General features: G+C 46.3%; 1 protein-coding gene across 1 annotated transcript in view; it reads right to left on the reverse strand.

The window, feature by feature from the left end:
* Nucleotides 1-18673, reverse strand: part of cntn6 (contactin 6) — a 63453-nt gene that overhangs the window by 16797 nt on the left and 27983 nt on the right. The window contains exons 2-11 of the mRNA XM_040204420.2: nt 13245-13389; nt 10170-10293; nt 9866-10041; nt 8478-8573; nt 6877-7080; nt 6339-6441; nt 6044-6228; nt 3466-3608; nt 3118-3247; nt 2706-2856 (exon numbers count right to left, since the gene is read on the reverse strand). Of these exons, the coding sequence (XP_040060354.2) occupies nt 2706-2856; nt 3118-3247; nt 3466-3608; nt 6044-6228; nt 6339-6441; nt 6877-7080; nt 8478-8573; nt 9866-10041; nt 10170-10293; nt 13245-13305 (1373 nt within the window). The 5' untranslated portion in view covers nt 13306-13389. The remainder of the gene's footprint in view (nt 1-2705; nt 2857-3117; nt 3248-3465; nt 3609-6043; nt 6229-6338; nt 6442-6876; nt 7081-8477; nt 8574-9865; nt 10042-10169; nt 10294-13244; nt 13390-18673) is intronic.

An 18673-nucleotide genomic window follows, 5' to 3' on the forward strand; every position in this document is an offset into this window, starting at 1 on the left:
CTCTTTTCCACCACTTTGCACACGTTCACCTGCTTCGATGTCAAAGCGTCTGTCTGTATGAACATCCCTGTATTCACCATCTGTCTGAAACGTTGGACCCCCCCCCCCCAAACCAGACCAATGTTAGCGCGAGTCCAGCGTTATGCTGGCCCAGGTTGAGAGAACAGTCTCAGAATGATTTGCACAAACCTGACAGACTCCCGCTTGGTGTGATGACGTCGGCAAACCCAAACAGGCCGCTTTAAATAGTATTCATCCACTGCAAGTTGTTTGGTGCCAGACAGACACATAAACGTGACTAAAGCAGGATTTTCATAATCCGTCCCCTTTAAATTAGATTTTCTAAAAAATGTGACCAACAACTTAACCTCTATATCATCATAATTCGGTTTTTTTAGTGCTCACACAGTTTGGTGTCTTTTTTTTTTTTCCTACCGAGCCAAACCATGAAATGAGACAACAGGACTTTAAAAAAGTAAGTGGAAATGTTTCACACTGCGGCCCGGGAAGCCTTTTTCTGGCGCCTGGGCTCTGCCCCGACAAGTTGTAAAGCATGTAAACATATTCATAAACAGGCCGATAATGTGCTCCTGTTGTGACCTTTTGGATCGAGTAAAGCAAAGCGGAATGCTGCGAGCAGCAAGCGGCGAAATCAAACAGTTTCTCACGGAATAAATATGTATTCACTGGAGGCCGCGCTGAGACCCAGAGAGCACGTCTGACACTGGGTGCTTTGTGCTGATTTATTGACAAAAATATCAAGCGCTGAGTGATGGAGGCGCGCTGAGAACATGACCCGGGGGGGCAATGATCTGCGAGACAAATAGAGGCGTGAATAACTATCTGCTTTGTGAACAAACTTAGTTTATGTTGGGAATTTCTAGCCTTAAAAAATCAAACCAGACAGTCTTTTTTTTTTTTTTAGATTCCTTCATGATCAGCGTATAGAATAAGATGATATTTGATCCATCCTGCTGGTCGCATGTTGCAGCAGGTCCAAGCTACATAGGCTTCATGTACCAACAGATCAACGAATAACTAAATCTCTAAATGGATTAATTGCAGCCGGAGGGTAAAAGTAGATGTAAAAGGGAAAACGCACTGTACACCTTGTACAACCGCGGCAGCATGCAAATTAAAAACCACCAATGAGATTCAGAGTCAGGAATTGCCAAAAAGTGTCACGTGGGTACTTCTGTTCCTCCGGCTGCCTCCTGATCGATGGGCTGTCAAACCGCTGCAGCGACAGTGCTGCTGTGAACCGGAGTTGGGACGTGTAATTGGACATGTGTTGGTGGCTACATCAGCGGCGGTGTTCATAAAAGGAGCAGACAACTCCTGCGTTCGTGACGTTTGTACTGTTACGGTGTCTGGGTGAAGCCGGGCGGATCTTAAAGACTTTGGCTGGTGGATCGAGGCTGATTTGATCTTTAGTCACAGCAGGTTCAATGTGTTTTAATTTGATGTTAAAGAAATATGTACAAACTTTGATCGTCGTACGTTAAAAGAAAAATCAATGAGTTCACATTGGTCACAGTGGACAGATGAATTAAAACGACCCGTTTTAATGGCTCCTTAAGGCCACGTTCATCTTTTGATGGCATCCAGCTGGCTTTTCAAGAGAGGCTCCTCTAAAAGGGTCTCGAGGAGATGTTCTAGCATCCAGCCAGCTGAGGATCCATGAACAGTTTATGGAAATGAAGAAACGTAAGTGTTGCACTGCGGTCTAAAGCCAGTTTGTCCTAGTATTAAGTGGTACAAGTAGTGCTAAGAGTACACGCTTGTTCACTTTTCTTTGACTTTTCTTTTTGTCCTTGAGAGTCTGTAAGAAAACCTCTTGTCTTCGACTAAATGATGTCAGCTGTCTGAAGCCACCGTTTGGAATCACGGCTGATGACTTTGCACATTTCACACAGTGTCGATGGAGCCGCCATTCACAGTCCTATTAATACACATGCGAACTAGCGCATCCTAGAAAATGTAAACTCATTTGATTTCTTTCACTGAAGGCCAATTGAATTGTATCAACTGAAAAACACAACCTAACCTAACCTTAAACCTTTTTGTTAAACTAATAAAAATAAATAAATATTACTTCCCATCCAGGCTGTGAGAGAACAAATTTCTGCTATTAAGTCAATTAAATGGTTTGACTGACAAGGCCTTCTGATGGTGAAGACACGGACCCTTCTTCCCTCACAGAATAACCTCAATGCTTGTTCGGCTACAGAGCTCATGTCAGTAGGGAGGTTTCCATCCGGAGCATCTCTACGAGGGTTTTCTGGACCTTTCCAGTGCTCACGTTTTCCTCCTCTACTCTTTCAGCTCTCCTGCTGTGCTCTTCTCATTGTGCGTATTCGTCTCCTGTTTATTTTAGCTCGTGGCGTTGCCTCAGACACCATGACGGGGTGGGGGCCTTTCATGCGGCCCGGGGTGCCGTTCTGCTCAAGGATGTACACAGTTGTTTTTCTCTAAACTCTGCAGGGTCTCGGTTCTACATCCAGCACTGACTGTCTCGAAGAGCTCTAAAGCTGTGGGGGTAAAAAAAAGAAAGATCCACAATTTTTAAAACCATATTCTTTGTGTGCCTCAGCAACATGGGAGTGAGTTGGAGGTCGTGGCCTCATTCCTACATGTGGAAACTAAAAAGGAACAACGAAATGAGCGCTCGGAATGACCACGGGGCAGCGCGGTGTGCACCCTACCTCTCGCTGTCCTTCAGCGGTTCGCCGCCTCTCCACCAGGAGACGGTGGCCCTGGGGGAGGCGTGGGGGCGGCACTCCAACGCCGCCTCGCCCCCCCTCTGGATCACGGTGGACGTCTTCACGGGCCGCCGGGCGAAGTTTGGCGGCGACGCTGTGGAGGAAACCCGCGTTCATGCCCATTAGTTTGGCATCAGCAGAAATGTCAAGTGCATCAACAGCAATTACTGCAATTTGTATTTTGTCGCCACGCTGGCTTATTGTAGGAGGGAATTATGGAAATGGGGGACGTGGGGGCTGTGGCTCAGCGGGGAGCCGGTTCTGCCTCTTCTCGTTTATTCATTTCTGACATCCCAACGTACACGCAGTGTATCTCTCCCGTGCCTGAATAATACAGGGCGGACAAACGGCTTACCGACAACCTTGAGCTCAGCGCTCGCGTACACGGCGCCGTGTTCGCTCTCGGCCACGCACTGATACATCCCCGAGTCCGACAGGCTGATCCTGGATATGGTCAGCCTGCTCGCCTCCACGTGGATCCTGCCCTGCAAATCAGGCCGGCTGATTAATGTTTGCCGACATCTTTCGCCGTTTTATGTCAATTTTCTCCCCCTTTCGCGAGATGAGTGGAAGCCCCTTGGATCATCTTTGGCCTTAGTCAGGCTCAGCTGAATTCCCTCTCAAGGCGTATTATTTGTGTGTGTGTGTAAAATGATCCTCACATCTACTAACAGAACCTCCAGCTTGACTCGCGGCGTCTTACCTCCGGCGCCAGCGGCTGGCCGTTCTTCAGCCACTTGTAGGTGGGCCTGGGTTTACCCACGGCTTTACACTCCCACTGCAGATTAGCATCGATGGCCATGTGAGCATCCTTTAGGGTCTGGACCCAGTGCAGATGTTCAGCATCTGTGGAAAATACAGATGAATATCATACAATTATTGGCAAATATTGACAAAGAATACAATTACAGATGACAGTGACATAATGCAACCCAGTTATTTAGCTGCACAGTACATGAACAGTTTTTTTGCTTTATGTTTTCCCAAAATGGACAGTTCTTCCATGTAGAGCTTGTTTGCTCTAAATGTGCAGTAAATTGCTCCCTTATTCTCACTGCTAGAGAGGTTTTCAGGTCAGATCTACAAATATAAAACATGTTTCATCCAATTTGCTCCTGCGATCTGTGTGTATTTAGGTCCTGGGTTCACCGGGGCAGCAGCTCGACACGCAGCCGGTTCCCAGCACTGGTCTGCAGGTGCAGTTCACAGATTGGAGATCACCAAGCGGAAAAATGTGTTATACTAAAATGAAATGAAAACTTTCAAAAATTTCGCATTGCAGTCCGACTCGGTTATATACTCATTATATTGTAAAGACTGCTTGATTTGCCAGCCCGTGCGTGATATTAAAGCACCAGGGTCAGAAAAAAAGAAAACACAGTTCACACACCTGAAGTCACAGGCGAGGAAGCCGAGTGAAAGAGAGCTTGCGTCTTGTTTGCCTCTGTGAGATTCTTTTTCCCACCACAAACTCCTCTTTTTCAATACTCTATTTACTTTAACTTATTACCCCTTCAGAGGATTTCCCGATCCATAACCTGAATGCACAATAAACTGCAGGTGACTCCCTCTGGCCTCTGAATGATCTCAGCTCGGACGCACAGGGAACAAAGTTTGGTCAAAACTTGGTGTGGTGATGTCGTGTCTCAGCCTGCGCCGCTCACTGCTTCCCGTCCAATGAGCAGCTTGAAAGGCCGGAACGGAGTCGTGGCCCACGACCGGATTGCTTACCTGCTCTAAGATGCAGATGTTTGTTTAGAGTATTAAAAAGCTAAAACGCCGGGCGATAGCCGATAGGTTCAAAGACGGCGTTGTGGTGAATGCGTTCCGCCGCTTTTGTTCTCTCCAAAGTCAATACATGCACGCAGCCAAAGCCTGCTCATATGTGATCCTGTTCACAAGGTTTGATTAGCAGAACCGGTCAGGCTTATTAAGAACAAGCTGGCATACATTATCAGTGAGTATGTGATGGGCTGATAACAATAATGCCTAATCGTCCTATACAAACCATTAGTTTATTATCCTTTTTGGTTTGTCATCTGCATGGCTATGCACATGCATGTAATATTACTGGAATTGCAATGATAACCTTTTGTAATACGTCTTTCGATTAAAACAAACAAAGAATTGCAGTAATTATTTTTCTATCGACCCCCAGGAAGAGGAGCCGTTGCCCCGGTAACAGCTGCAGGGATCCAAATAAATACACCAAGAATCAATCTTTGCCATAATCACCGTCTGAGAGAGAAACTTTGACGGCCACATTGAATCAATAATCAGGTTTGCATACTATCGTAGAGCGATGGAGCTTTGATCTCCAGCAGGTCGGACTCAAAAAAACGATTCATTTCATTCAGAAAGCAGCCGCTGAGGCCTGACAACTCTGTGAGTCATGAAATAGAGTTTGAATCACTGTTGCTTGTCTATAGATGGCTCGGTTGTTTTTGGACCCACATCCGTCTCTTCTGTGTGAAGCAGCATTTAGTCACTTGGAACAAGAGAACAAACCTACAGGCCAAAGGTTTGGTCCGAATTTAAAACACTAAACCCAGGTTGATTTCTGATTTATGACTGAACCTTCAGCCCTGATTCTTTTCAACCTCGCTGTTCTTGATGTTTTTAATTTTTCTAATTTTCAACTCGCTGGTTCACGTCGTGGCTCATCTCCTTTTCAGCGGATTACGTAAAGCACCTTGAACTGCGTTTCTGCGCGAAATGCGCGACACGAATAAACTCGGCCCGGCCTGCCTCCCTCTCTCGCTCTCTCCCTCCCTCCCTGGCTCCCTCTCTCTCTCTCTCTCTCCCTCTCCCTCCCTCCCTCCTTCCCTGCCTCCCTCCCTCTCCCTCCCTCCCTCCTTCCCTGCCTCCCTCTCTCTCCCTCCCTCCCTCCCGCTTTGTGTCAACAGCCACTCACGCCTTAGTGTTAGTGGCACCACTCAAGTCAAAACTAGATGCCTTTAGAATCAGCTGGTATGCAAATTCTGTGCTCAACCAAAAACGTACAGACGGATCCGATATCGATCGGCGCGCTCAGTAGACGGGTCCATTGGAGACACTCATCTGTCGGCCTGCTGAAGACAGTCGGGACTAATTTCAACACTTGCGGTATGACGGCCTCCTTTTGATTCTGTGACATGTTCCGACTTGTGAGTAATCGCGTTTACTCACACTCACACTCACCGGCCGGAGGTTAAAAGAAACGCTCGGTGAGAAGAAAAGCAGAGAAGATGTTCTCAGTCACGTCCTTGAAACAAGCAGGCAGAAGTACACGAGGCTCTTACTGTTGAATACGAGCTGGCCTCTGGCGACGTTCCGTCCCTTGCTGTTCGCGGCCACACATTCGTACACGCCGGCGTCCTCCGGCCGAAAGTACGGGATCTCCAGAACCCCGCTGGAGTGGTTGACTTTAATCTTGCCAGGAAGCGGGTTTCCATCGGCTCTTCTCCAAGAGATGGAAGGCACGGGGCTGCAGAGGTCGCACACGGAAAGGTCACGCCGGCCACATGCTTCCCGCTCCCACCGACCAGCAGGACTCGTGTCAGCAGGCAGCTTTATTAATGTGACCAAGCAACTTACTTTCCCAAGGCGAAGCATTCCAGCTTCACCGACGATCCCTTAGAGACTCTGAGGGTGTCGGGAAACTGGACCTCGATCTTTGGCTCATATTCACCCATCACCGCTACGCGAAGGATGAAAGCAAATCAGTCCAAACACAAAAAACAACATGGACATGCGGTTCCCGGTAGCTCATAACGACACACCGGCAGGGGAGCGAAACGCTCAGCGGATGGATGGCTTTGGATTACATATCTTGCCTCAGCCCAAATCAGCGGGGGGCCACGTAAACGGTCCTGATGGGAGTTTAGTATGTGTGGCAAGCTCCTCGCCGTGCGTGCGCCAGCATGCGTTTTTGTCGGGGGAAACTACATTACTGCTTATGTGAATATGTGCCTTCGTGCAGTTCCACGGGCCTTTCTGGAATACACAACCCCTCCTGCCGCTCACGGGCTTTGAGATAGTGAACAAAAGCAAAAACAGTGATGATAAAAATGATTTATCTCCCCCCACACCCCCCCTCCTCTGACAGCGTGATGGACGGACGGCGGGTGCTCACCGTCTCTCCGCACCACCACGGGGGTCGGGGAGCTGAGAACCGTGGCGTTGGTCATCACGTTCCTCACCGCACACGTGTAGTTCCCCGCGTCCGAGGCTTCGACTTTGGCTACGTACAAGTTGCCCGTCCTCTGGGAGATGAAGCGGCGGGCGTCCTGCTGCAGGAAGCTCCGCTGCCCGTTGAAAAACCACCAATATTTGATCTCTGAAGATGACAAAACGAAACAGACATTCTTAAAATCAGGACCTGCTGGGGAAGGAACCTCTATTCGAATAAATGAGATCTCTATTGCATTGACGACATGAAAGAATAAAGTTGGTGATATTTAAAAAAATAATTATAATAATAATTTCAGAAAAACCATCAATGCTGTAAAATGGCAGCCAGAGCTTCATTAGTTAAAGTAAATACTGGTATGTGGGCAGGAATTTGTTACAAGAGGGAGTTAGATTTCATTGTCTAAATAATTTGTCCATTTAAAAAAGGATTGAAGATAAAGAAAGAGGCAGACGTCTGCGAGGGTCCGTGGAGTGAACCTTGGCAGCCATGCTGAATCGGCCCCTTTGACCGGGCAGAGGTTAAAAAGTCCCACTCGGTTCCCTGGGGGGAGGCAGTGAATTAAAAGCACAGCGGTGATCTTCAGGGGCAGAAACTGACAGACCTTTGATGATTAGATGTTGAAGAGCTGGCGGTCTCACAGCAACAGAGGACTCGCAGGCACATAATCTCATGTCCTCTGACAGTTTAACTCTCAGCATGGCTCCTTTTTACAACACTTACCTTTTGATTGCTCAAAGGCGCTTTGCATTATCTCTCTTCTACCGAGGTGCATCACTGTGCTCCTCAAGTGGCGCAATCAACCGTGATTAAGGAAGCTTTCGACACAATGTGGCAGCAGAAATACAGACGATATTTCAATTCTAGAACACCTCGAGCCGGCATCATCGCCTGGCGCAAATCCCATCACACGTGCGACGATGCTGTGTTTGACAGACAAGATGTAGAGATGGAGGATTTGGAGAGGGGGAGGCGGGGGGGGGGGGGGGGGGGAGGCTGCAGGGGACATTTTTTCGTCTGAATACCCGCAGGATTCAGCTGGCAGCAGGGAGCGAGGAAGGAGGCTGCAGCGCTGGCGTGAAATTGCGCTGGTGGGCACCCGGATGGCTGCCGGAGTGCGGACCGCTTTGAGGCTCCGCTAATCAGCGGGCCGCAGACACGCGCGCCGACTCGCAGCTGTGGCACGAGGATAAACGCCTCCCTGGCCGCGGCGGAACTCCGCTACCCGCAGATGACCTGCCCGCATACGGAGAGAAACTCAACCAAAGACACAGCCGAGGGAGTGGAGCGCCGGAGGGTTTAAGGACGACAGCATGGTCACAGATCATGTGGGAATCATACATGTGAAGGCACGGGGCAGGTAGAGCGGTGGCTGATCACAAGAAGAAGAAAAGAGGAGAAGTTCCCTGTCCGACAGGTTAGGAGAGGTGAGCGTGTCAGAGCAGGAGAGGAAGAGAAAAAGAGACACGGCGAGATAATAGGCAGCCGAGTGAGGAACAATACAGACTGCTGAGGCAGACAATGTAGAAGACGCAGCGCTGTACCTCCATAATGGGGCGGGGGGCCGCAGAGCAGAACCACGGCTTGACCCTCCCTCACCGACACCGTGTTCCTCGGCTTTCTGCTGAAATTCTGCAGAACTGTTGAAATAGAAAAAAAGAGAAAAAAAGAAGATACAAGTGTTCAGTGTCTGACAGCTGACTTGACAACATGTTGACAGGGAGGAAAAAGGCATTTCCTTCTGCAAAATGACTTGATGTTGTCTTACTAGTCAGACCCGCGGGTCTCATTAATACAGCAGCAGGAGATCTAGTAGAAGGTGCCGCTCACCAGTAGAGCTTGGGACGTTTCTTCCGCCTTTCATTAAATGCTGCCTTGCAATATGAGGGGAAATAAACAGCGTGGAAGACCTATAAATCCCACATATTCGATAAATACCAGCGGTCTCAGGAGTGATCCATCAAATATCAGCAGCACTCAAATCCAAGTCGACTGATAAAAATAAAAAATCCAGACCTCCATCTGTCACGCAATGATCACGCAATAATCACTGCCGGTCTTGCCCTTTCAACAATTGGGCTTCCATCCCTACGTAGGTTGTAGGCTCGTCCCTGGGGAGGCTTCTGCTCAGCAGACGCTCACGTGACGGTGTGGATGTGCGGCGTTTTGAATTTGAATGGCGCAGAACAAATCAACTGACAGGAGCAAATACCAAACGGGCACTGTCAAGGAATAACGTGACGCCGCCCGTCCGCTCGTACATACGACAACAAGCTATAGCAACTATCAACTAAAATCAATACCTGGCATGCTAATATTAATTCGGTTATTAGGTTAAACATCAGATTGGCGGGGCGGCACGGTGGCGTGGTGGTTAGCACCGTTGCCTCACAGCAAGAAGGTCCTGGGTTCGATTCCACCCAGTGGCCTTTCTGTGTGGAGTCTGCATGTTCTCCCCGTGTCTGCGTGGGTTCTCTCCGGGTTCTCCGGCTTCCTCCCACAGTCCAAAGACATGCTCTGGGGATCAGGTTGATTGGTGACTCTAAATTGTCCGTAGTTGTGTGAATGTGAGTGTGAATGGTTGTGTGTCTCTGTGTAGCCCTGCGATTGGCTGGCGACCAATCCAGGGTGTACCCTGTCTATCGCCCGAAGTTGGCTGGGATGGACTCCAGCCCCCCCGCGACCCTGTGTGCAGGATAAGCGGTTAGACAATGGATGGATGGATGGATCAGATTGGCGGTTATTTATTTTGGTAATTGTCAGCTGAGTGCTTCCCATCTGTCGGCATGACGTCATCATCTGGGTGTCACTCACTCGGACCCACGTCAAAAGGAGGAGACATAGAGCAGCGCTCTCTGCAGAGGTAGACTACTCCACTCCATCATTACCAAGCAATCTGTGCACGTAAATACAAGAATCTGTGTACACTCACAAGCAAACTGGACCTTCGCTTCTCTGCTGACAACGGTCCCAAAAGTGTTGGTGGCGATGCACTGGTACACTCCTCCGTGATTGACGACGTGTGGATTATTGATCAACAGGTTCCCCTCCACAAGGCTGTAGTTAGGATCGGACTGTGTGTTAATTTCTCCCCCATCCATTTTCCACCTGTAGAGCAGGAACCAAACGGGTCACCTGGGTCTGCTAATAGTGGAATTCCTTTTCATCTTCGGGAGGAAAAAAAGTCCTAAACACTGCAGTGTCACACAGTCAGAGGGGAGGAAAAAGGCACGTACCTATAATGAGGAGGTGGGTTCCCCTTTGCTTTGCAGTTAATAAACACCTGCTTATCGTCGGTGCTTAAGGGGAAAATACTGTCACTAGGCTCCTGGGTGAAGACGGGACCATGGCGCGTATTCTCTGTGTGGAAACAAAACGCACATTAGCCGTACGGTTATGCTCAGCATGTGACACTGAATTAATGCAAAAAAAAAGTCTTTCAAACAATTAGCTGCCAACATGGCTCTCCTGCGTTTAATATACCCTCCTGTGCACGTGGCACGAGAACGATAATGAATACACAGCGATAAGAGAATAATTAACTTGGATAACCCCGTCCGTGGCTAAAGTTCACGAGTCGTGACTTTCTTTTGATTGTTCACAATCGGGAAGCTTATTCAGAGAAGTATTTTTATATTTACAGTGTCAAAAGAGGAAAATGCAAACAACATGTCGACTCATTGATCCATCTTGAACTCAAGTAATTAGTACTGCATTTATACACGTACCGTTCTTCCATTATACATTTACAGAATAATATGATAACTGTTGCAGATCTAATCTCCCAAAGGCATCTGTCTTCCCTTTTCTACCTGTTTGGTAGCAAATAAAATTATAAATTAAAATCTTATTTAAATTGTTTAATTAAAGGCAGAGGTTAAAAGTGCAATGTAGGTCAAATTTAGCAGAAGGCGAAGCTGAACATAAAAGTTTTCAGTCTTGTTTTAAACGTGGTCAGAGTTGGGGCTTAAAGTCTTAAATCTTCAGGAAGTTTATTCCAGCTGTTTGTTGCGTAGTAACTAAATGATGCTTCCCGTGATTTGTATTTACTCTGGGAATCACTAACAGATGGTGTCAGAAGATCTTAGTGATCTTGAAGGCTTATGTAGTGGAAGCATATCAGTGATATACTTTGGCCCTAAACCATGCAGTGATTTATATGTGAGCAGTAGGATTTTTATATTAATTCTCTGACATACTGGGAGCCAATGTAAGGATTTAAGAATTGGTGTAATGTGCTCACATTTTTTGGTCTGCGTTAGAACTCTAGCAGCAGCATAAACAAACGGGAAGTACAGAAAAACGTCCTTCCTTTTAAACCTCCTTAATTCCTTGTTTTGGGATTCAGCACTAGCCAAGCCGATTGTAACTGGTTTAAAGAACTACTATCCAGCCACAGTGTATTTTTCACCCTACAGCAGAATGGTAAAGTGTGGAGCAGGACCGTCCTTATATGCTGACACAGCGCTGTAGAGACAGTAGTGGCTCTGCTGTACCATCACTTTGCCATATGGAGCAATGCAAAGCTTCGGAGGCCTGTTGACCATTGGGTGGTTGCTACGCTATGAATGAACAACTGGTCTTTGAGGAGAAGGGGTCAGCAAATTGTTGGTTGAAGTGTTACTAAAACTTGTCTTACTAAGAGCGACTGTACATCCTCTTTATTCAAACGCACACTTGTGTTTCGGTTCAGAGTGGGAACTTTAACGTTCTCGCACACTTTAAGATAATATGCAATACAAGTAGAAGATCCCGGTTGAGGCGTTTACATGGGACTCGCAATATGCTGCCTTATTCTGGATGTAACGTGATCATCAGAGAACCTCAGGGGCTCAGATGTCTGCATGTTGTTTGTACATGCGTGTCTCCTCAGTCAAGCTGTTGGTAAGTTTCTGCCAAGCGATCAATACACAGGAGTAATTAACCGTTGTTGCACTAATTACTCCCAAGAAATCTAACATTTCTTCGGTGGACTCACGCTCACACACTGGTGCAGTGTGACCCCCCACGGTGCCGTTGCTCTTTCAAAAATGGTTAATTTATCTTTCTTTTTTTCCTCTAACCTTGGCTAGGACAAAGAGTGCTCCCTCCCGTATCATCATCGCCATAATCATCCTAATGAGAGTGGGAGTCTTTGCTTCAGATAAGAGCCCCGATTTCCCACGGCCTCTGAGGGAAGCGTTTCATTTTTTATCATTTTTTTACCCTGGTTGTTATGTCCTTTTTTAATGAAACAAATTAATGAGCCTTAAATAGCCAGGGAAGATGACCGGGTGGCTGTGTGTGCCTGCTGGAGAACACGGCTGCCCTGTAAACACACAGACCGGTCTGACCACTAGCACACACGTAAACACACACATACAAATTAACACTTGATTAGTTTCCATGTGTGCATGCAAATTTGATCAGTGTATGTGGTCCAGAGCATGCTGCTGTTTAGCATTCTTCCCTTCTGTGTTTGCACAGACACACCGCAGTGAAACTGCTGACTGGCGATGAGATGCTAAATCAATAGGAATGGCAGCATGAACAACAAAAGAACAAGCCGCACTCTGTGAGCTGTATACATTTAAATGTATTTGTTTGTGATGACTAGTAAGCGGTTGGCATTAGATCGGCATACAGTGTTCCAGCACATGTTGACGTTGTCACTGCGCCGGTTACCGTATCCTGACATTAAGTGAGAGCTCTGAAGCTGTAGCTCATACAGGTATTAACGCTGCTCTGCTTTCCTCTCAACGTTGAAAAAGAGCTTGTATCGGGTAGTTTTTATAGTACATACCAAATTCCACGTGCGGGAACATTGCGTAATGAAATAGCAAGGTGTTAAAATAAAAAAGACCAAGGGAAGCGTGAGCTCCGGTTGGGTCTCTGACAGTGACTCACGTTCATCAGATGGGCATCTGAATAGAACGCGTTCAACTACGGCTGCAGTTAAATATTAAGATAAAAAATAAACTGCAATCTTAGCATAGCAGGTAGTTTCACTTTTTCTGGGACAACTTCGTCCCTCCAGAGGAATCTACTCTCCTAAATTCAAACTTCTTCCTCTGTAGTTCATCTTTACCCCCGAATGCTTTGCGAGGCTGTTTAAAACTGAAGTAAAATCTCCAGATTTAGCCAAGTTTCGCCCATTTTTTGTATAAAGTATTCCCAAATTTTGCCCATCTGAATAACGAAAGGCCTTCCGAGACGATGGCTCTGTTTCAAAGGAGATAAACCTGCATGGGAACGAGGCGAACCCTCCCTGTTGGGAGCTGGATGCATATCAGGTGTCTGTCGTACAAAGGCGGCTCTACTTGGCGTCTCACCAGCAAGGCACTCTTTGAGTGACAGAAGGATTAACAGTTCCCATGGCAACAGCATCTTCATTTTCCAAGGTCAGATTCCCCTTCCTCCCATGCAGTCGAGGAGAACGGAGGATATTTCCAGGGGCAGACGCTCCTCCGTTTGGCTCTGTAAGAACAAAAATGAGGGCACATGAGTGTGTGGACATGCCGTCCACAACAAGACTTCTTGAAAAGAAAAGAGAAGATAAAGAACGTGCTGCAACTCGGCAAACCATTAATAATTCATTCAAATAAGCTGAGCCAAGATCCTGTGCTGAAGGGCAAGCTAGGAGCTGGTACCTAGCAGCTGATCTTTACTGTGTACATGCCGCTGCTACACTATCTACTCGTGGCGAGTGAAGCATTACAAAAAAACATATAAATATAAACAAGAAAAGGAAAATATTTGGCTTGCAGCAACAGATGAGCAGAGCAGCCTGCTGACAGTGATGCTAAGCTTTCGAATAACTGCTATTTGACATTTACTTTGGCACAATGAATGATGTATTAATGTACACTGTATATTAGGGATTGCTAATGAATGCTGACCGAAGTGAAAAAAATAGATAAACCCACTTAAAACAGTTGACAGAAGGCACATTTTCTGTGGATCATGATGAAGGGAACTGTCATTTCAGAACTACAGAATGAAAGTTTTGATGATTTGGCCAACTTTGTCAAATGACTGGAAACTATATAGAGTGAGATCATAAATTCATGTTTACTGAGGGGATAGATGAAGAAGCATGCCTCTGTCCATCCCGTCTCTGTATCTCATATAAATGCTCAATATATGCGCTTGTCATCTATTATTAAAATATTAAAATGAATGACTAAAAATGAAATGCCACTACCTCATTATCATTAAAAAGTGAAAATTACTTTTTATAATAAAACAAACACCTGATTGCAGCCACATCAAATAACATTATCATGCAAGCTTGTATGAGCTCTCATAAAAAATGATGGAACAACTGTTTTTTTACAGTATTTCTTTCTCTACAGCCTTTTCTGTTTTAGTGCCTGTGGTTGTGCTGCCAACAGATGGATGCAACGAACTTGAAGAAGCATTAGCCATAAAGGGAGTAAAGTAGATTTATTATGCTGTCCATTATTTATTCTAAGGGGGCACAATACTGATCAGTCAAGCTTCATCTTGTCAGTCGTCGTTATTGATTTGGTTCTCCACCTTTTTCTTCCCAAAGCTTTTGCCTTTTTGTTTATCATCCTGCCCACAATCTTGTCAAGTCTCATTCAAATATGGAGGGAAGAATCAATGAAGGGAGATTTGTTTGATGGCTTTCCTTTATGAGACTCACTGTGTTGATAACCTGTATGCTTCAGGAGAAAAACAATGAAGAAACTTAATCCGTGTGTCAAGCAGGAGAAGCATCCTTCTGACCCACTGTGGGCCGTGAGCTATGAAGGTCTCCTTCAATAAACTGCTCTAGTTTACACTGTTCTTCAGAGCCAGAAGTAAAACTGCTGTTGATTAAGACGCTGGATGAATAGGCGAGAAATAAATCACACAAGGTGCATATGGCAATTACAAGGTTAAAAATTGTTTCGGGGGGGGCTGGCGGGCACTCAGAAACTTTTAAATCAATGCAGAAAGTTCTCCAGACTTTGTCAAAACGCCTATCTGCAATCAATGCTGTCATAGGCCGGCACCTGTAAGTAATTCCAAATCAATATGCTTTCCAATTCAGACGCCCTCTCCAAGAGTTGTGTGAGCGGAGGAACTCCGATCGAGTCAAATTAGAACCACAGATGAAAACACGACAAAACCTGCACGGTCAAAGCGGCCCCGTGGTTTGGACCGACGGCCCCGACGAGCTGCTTTATCGTCTGATGCGTGTCAACGAGAACGAGCGTCTTTGCATTGATCACACCGAGCTGATCATTGTCATGGCCATACGTGAGCCAGAACCGCAATGATTCAGAAGCTTACGCCTTCCTAAAGCACGGGGCGGATCTTAATTGGACCATTTGACGTATAACTTCTAGGTAATGTCCCCATTAACACCCACATAATTCACTCATGCAAGTGAAACGGAGACGGATCATTTGCTGATACGAGGGTGCTCGATGAGGAATTACAGCGATTGGTATTTAGTGGATTGAGAGGATACAGGAACCATTACATCCACTGCAGAGGTTGTCTAACAAGCCCCCCAGCAGCCTTGAGTCATTAGCCTACACGCTCTGCCCAGTGATCAATGTTGATCTATGTTTGCTGTCGTCAGCTGTCCACTTTCACTTTCGAGCTGATCAACTTTATTTTGCCGGCTCGCAAGCGCGCTTGTTTGGCATTCAAAGTCAGACACAAGGACCCTGATTGCTTTCAGCCATGGACGCTGGCTATTATGCATAAAGTGTGAAAAATGCAGAGGGCCACAATCCAGTAGGGTGTCTAAGCTATGAGGCCGGCGCCTTTCCTCCGTGGAATAGCAGGACTCTGTTTTAATGACGCATGGGCCCCTGGCATCCTTTGGGGAGGATGTGTTTCTTGGTCACAGTCCAGAAATTTAAAGCAGTTGCTTGTGAGCCCCATGATTAATTTATATACCCTAGAAAAAAAAGGAATATAATGGTAATAATTCTAGTGCCCAGCGAATGGTGGTCGCAGGTGTTGGAAATACCAAATGGGATGAGGCTAAGCTAATGGTGCCTGCGAGGGAAACGATCTGTCAGGGGTAATCCCTAATACTGTAACACCGCCCGCCACAGATAATACGCTTCCTCCGCCTCTCTCACTATATTGAGATAGCGGTGGAGAAAATGATTAGAGGACGGTGGGGGGATGGATATTGACACGGATAAATGTATGTATCCAGAGTGAAGTATTGCCGGGCTTAATGTTCAGTGGCGACGAGCTTCCCACTCTAGAATAGCCAAACTGGGGTATGAACAAAAGGGTGTCCTGTTCCACATCATTACACTCGGTGTAATTGGCTGAACATGGAACTACAGAATTGAACTTGTGAGAAGCCATTAAGCGTTTAGAAGGGGGTGCGTACCAATCTGCTTTGAACAGGGGCCTCATAAGAACATTGAGTTGACGCCACGTCATCGCGGCTTTAAGCTCCCCCCAACAGATGGAAAACATACAGCTTCATACGTATTAATTGTTGAATAAGACGACGCTCATATTAAGCCACGTGGGATCTATATGGGGCTCCAGTTTCATCATCGGAAAGTGCCAGTCTATGTAAATACGCAGTAAAGCCTCCTGATCTCAGAACTCGAATCCAGTCAGCCACAAGAGAGCACGGGCAGCGCTGCAGCTGGGGACGCCAACTGTCACTCACGCCACAAGTGCATGATATTACTCATTACCCAAGAGTTGGAAGAGAATATTGAAAGCCAACCTCCCGTCGATCCAATAGCAGCTCAGCAAACCCAGGCGTACATGATGTTTGGGCGTGGGAATGATCAAAGTGAGAAGACGCAGAGAACCTGAGCAGCTTCCATGTTGTATAATTTGCATACGTTTGTGTGTAACTATAAATGCTCTATTTCTTTTTTCGTTCTTCTTCACTTTTACACGTCTACGTTTTCAGCACAGCTGAGACTGAAAAACACTGCGTAGCCACAGCTCTGATGGGCCTGGATGCCACTGTGCGGCATGGGGAGGGATAACAACCAAGAAAGGGAGCATGACATTAGTGCTCGTGTTGAACCACAGATTGTGTGCTGGAGAGACTGATGTCTACAATATGCTGCTTAGCCTGCTAATCCAGCCACCCGGCCCCCCGGGTAAGAGAGGAGAATTGGTCAGTATAATACACATTAAAGCAGTGGTTGAGAGTATCTGACCTTTTGTTTTTTTTCCCCAAAATGTGCATCTCTATTTTCAAAGAGCACCCTTTCATTAGTTATGGAGTTATCTTCTCCCTTGCAAATTTATGACTCTAATTTTGGACCAGTTGCATTGGTTTAATATACTAACTTGTGTTTTGAAGTAATCAATCCACAATCAATTGTGGTTTAACAGAACACATAGTCATGTCTCAGAACCGGTTGTTGAAGTCAATGGCAACATTTAGTACAAACGTCTACTTAGTTTCACTCTCTTGTGTCTAAGATAGTGACTAAATGCCACGCTTGTACACATACGATGAGATCACAGAGACCCTCCCATTCCTTCTGAGCTGTGGAGTCGAGAGATGCATATCTAAAAAAAACTAAAATAATTCTGTAGAAGGAATGCAGTTGTGTCTCTCGTTGTACCACCTGCAGTCCTGCTTAACATGGGAAGAAGTAGAGGTTACCCGTTAGTTTGTTTCTGCCATTTTGGATTTAACAAACCAAGTCCTCTTTGCAGACCTTGACTGCAGGACTTTGGGTTTCTATTAATCTGAACAGATCCGCAAGCTGAAGATGTTCCCCCCTTGCGTGAAGCACGAGTCGTCGCTTTCTGGTTTCATCCTTGACCCAAACCGCTGGAGAAACTATTAAAAAGAACTGTGGCACAATGTCAATAACTGGCTAAGCTACAGGCTAAGATAGTGCCGTTGTTTTGACGGGGTTCTCAGCAGTTTGGTTGAAAAATGCCTTTTCTTCCCCGGCTGTTAATCAATTGTTGGTGTTTTTTAACGGTCTACTTTCAATCTGGAACATATGGACCCGGCAGTAAAGGTGACTGCTGCCCCCTATTTCTTCTGGAGCTCGGGCACCATCGGCTGCATCATGATTCCTCGCTCCACATTTAGCACCTTTTTCAGCAGGCCTCCATTGTGTCAGCAGCTGTGACCCATTTCAGGGTCGGCCTCCTTTGAAAGAAGGAAAGACCGCAAAAGGTGTCGCCTTCACATGACTGAAGGCTAATGTGCTGCGCAGCTGCACCCACGCCCTTCCAACAAATGAGCCCCGTCCATACGAAGGATAAACCATAAAGAGGACATGCACTATAGGAACCCATATTAGTCCCACTTCCCTGAGTATGACCGCGCGCTTCCACGAGATTACATTCATTAGGAGAAACAAGTCAGACATCACAAACACGTACTTCAAATAGGAATCATAATGACCCGAATGTCTGCACTGGCACCGGAGGCCATTTGTTCTGTGTAATTTGGTTTCCAGCAAGATCGTCGGCTTCGTCCGGTATCGCGAAAAGACTGATTGATTCTGCAGGTTGCCGAATAAAACAAAATAAAAAAACTCACTCTATTGCACCGCCGACATCAGACGGGGAAATACATGTTTTCCTTGTGTATTTCTACACAACTGAATAGGTAATAGGCCTCAGATGGTATGCAAAAAGGATGAGGAAAACATGGAACTGAAAACAGCTTCCTTTTACCAACTTTATGGTTGATTCTTTCCATTATCAAAGTAGAGATTTGGAGTTGTTGGTGATGATGATGATGGGTTTCTGTCAATAAATGTACACTCACAGCCTACAG

Source organism: Gasterosteus aculeatus, chromosome 17, assembly GCF_964276395.1.
Source record: "Gasterosteus aculeatus chromosome 17, fGasAcu3.hap1.1, whole genome shotgun sequence".
Classification (NCBI taxonomy): domain Eukaryota; kingdom Metazoa; phylum Chordata; class Actinopteri; order Perciformes; family Gasterosteidae; genus Gasterosteus; species Gasterosteus aculeatus.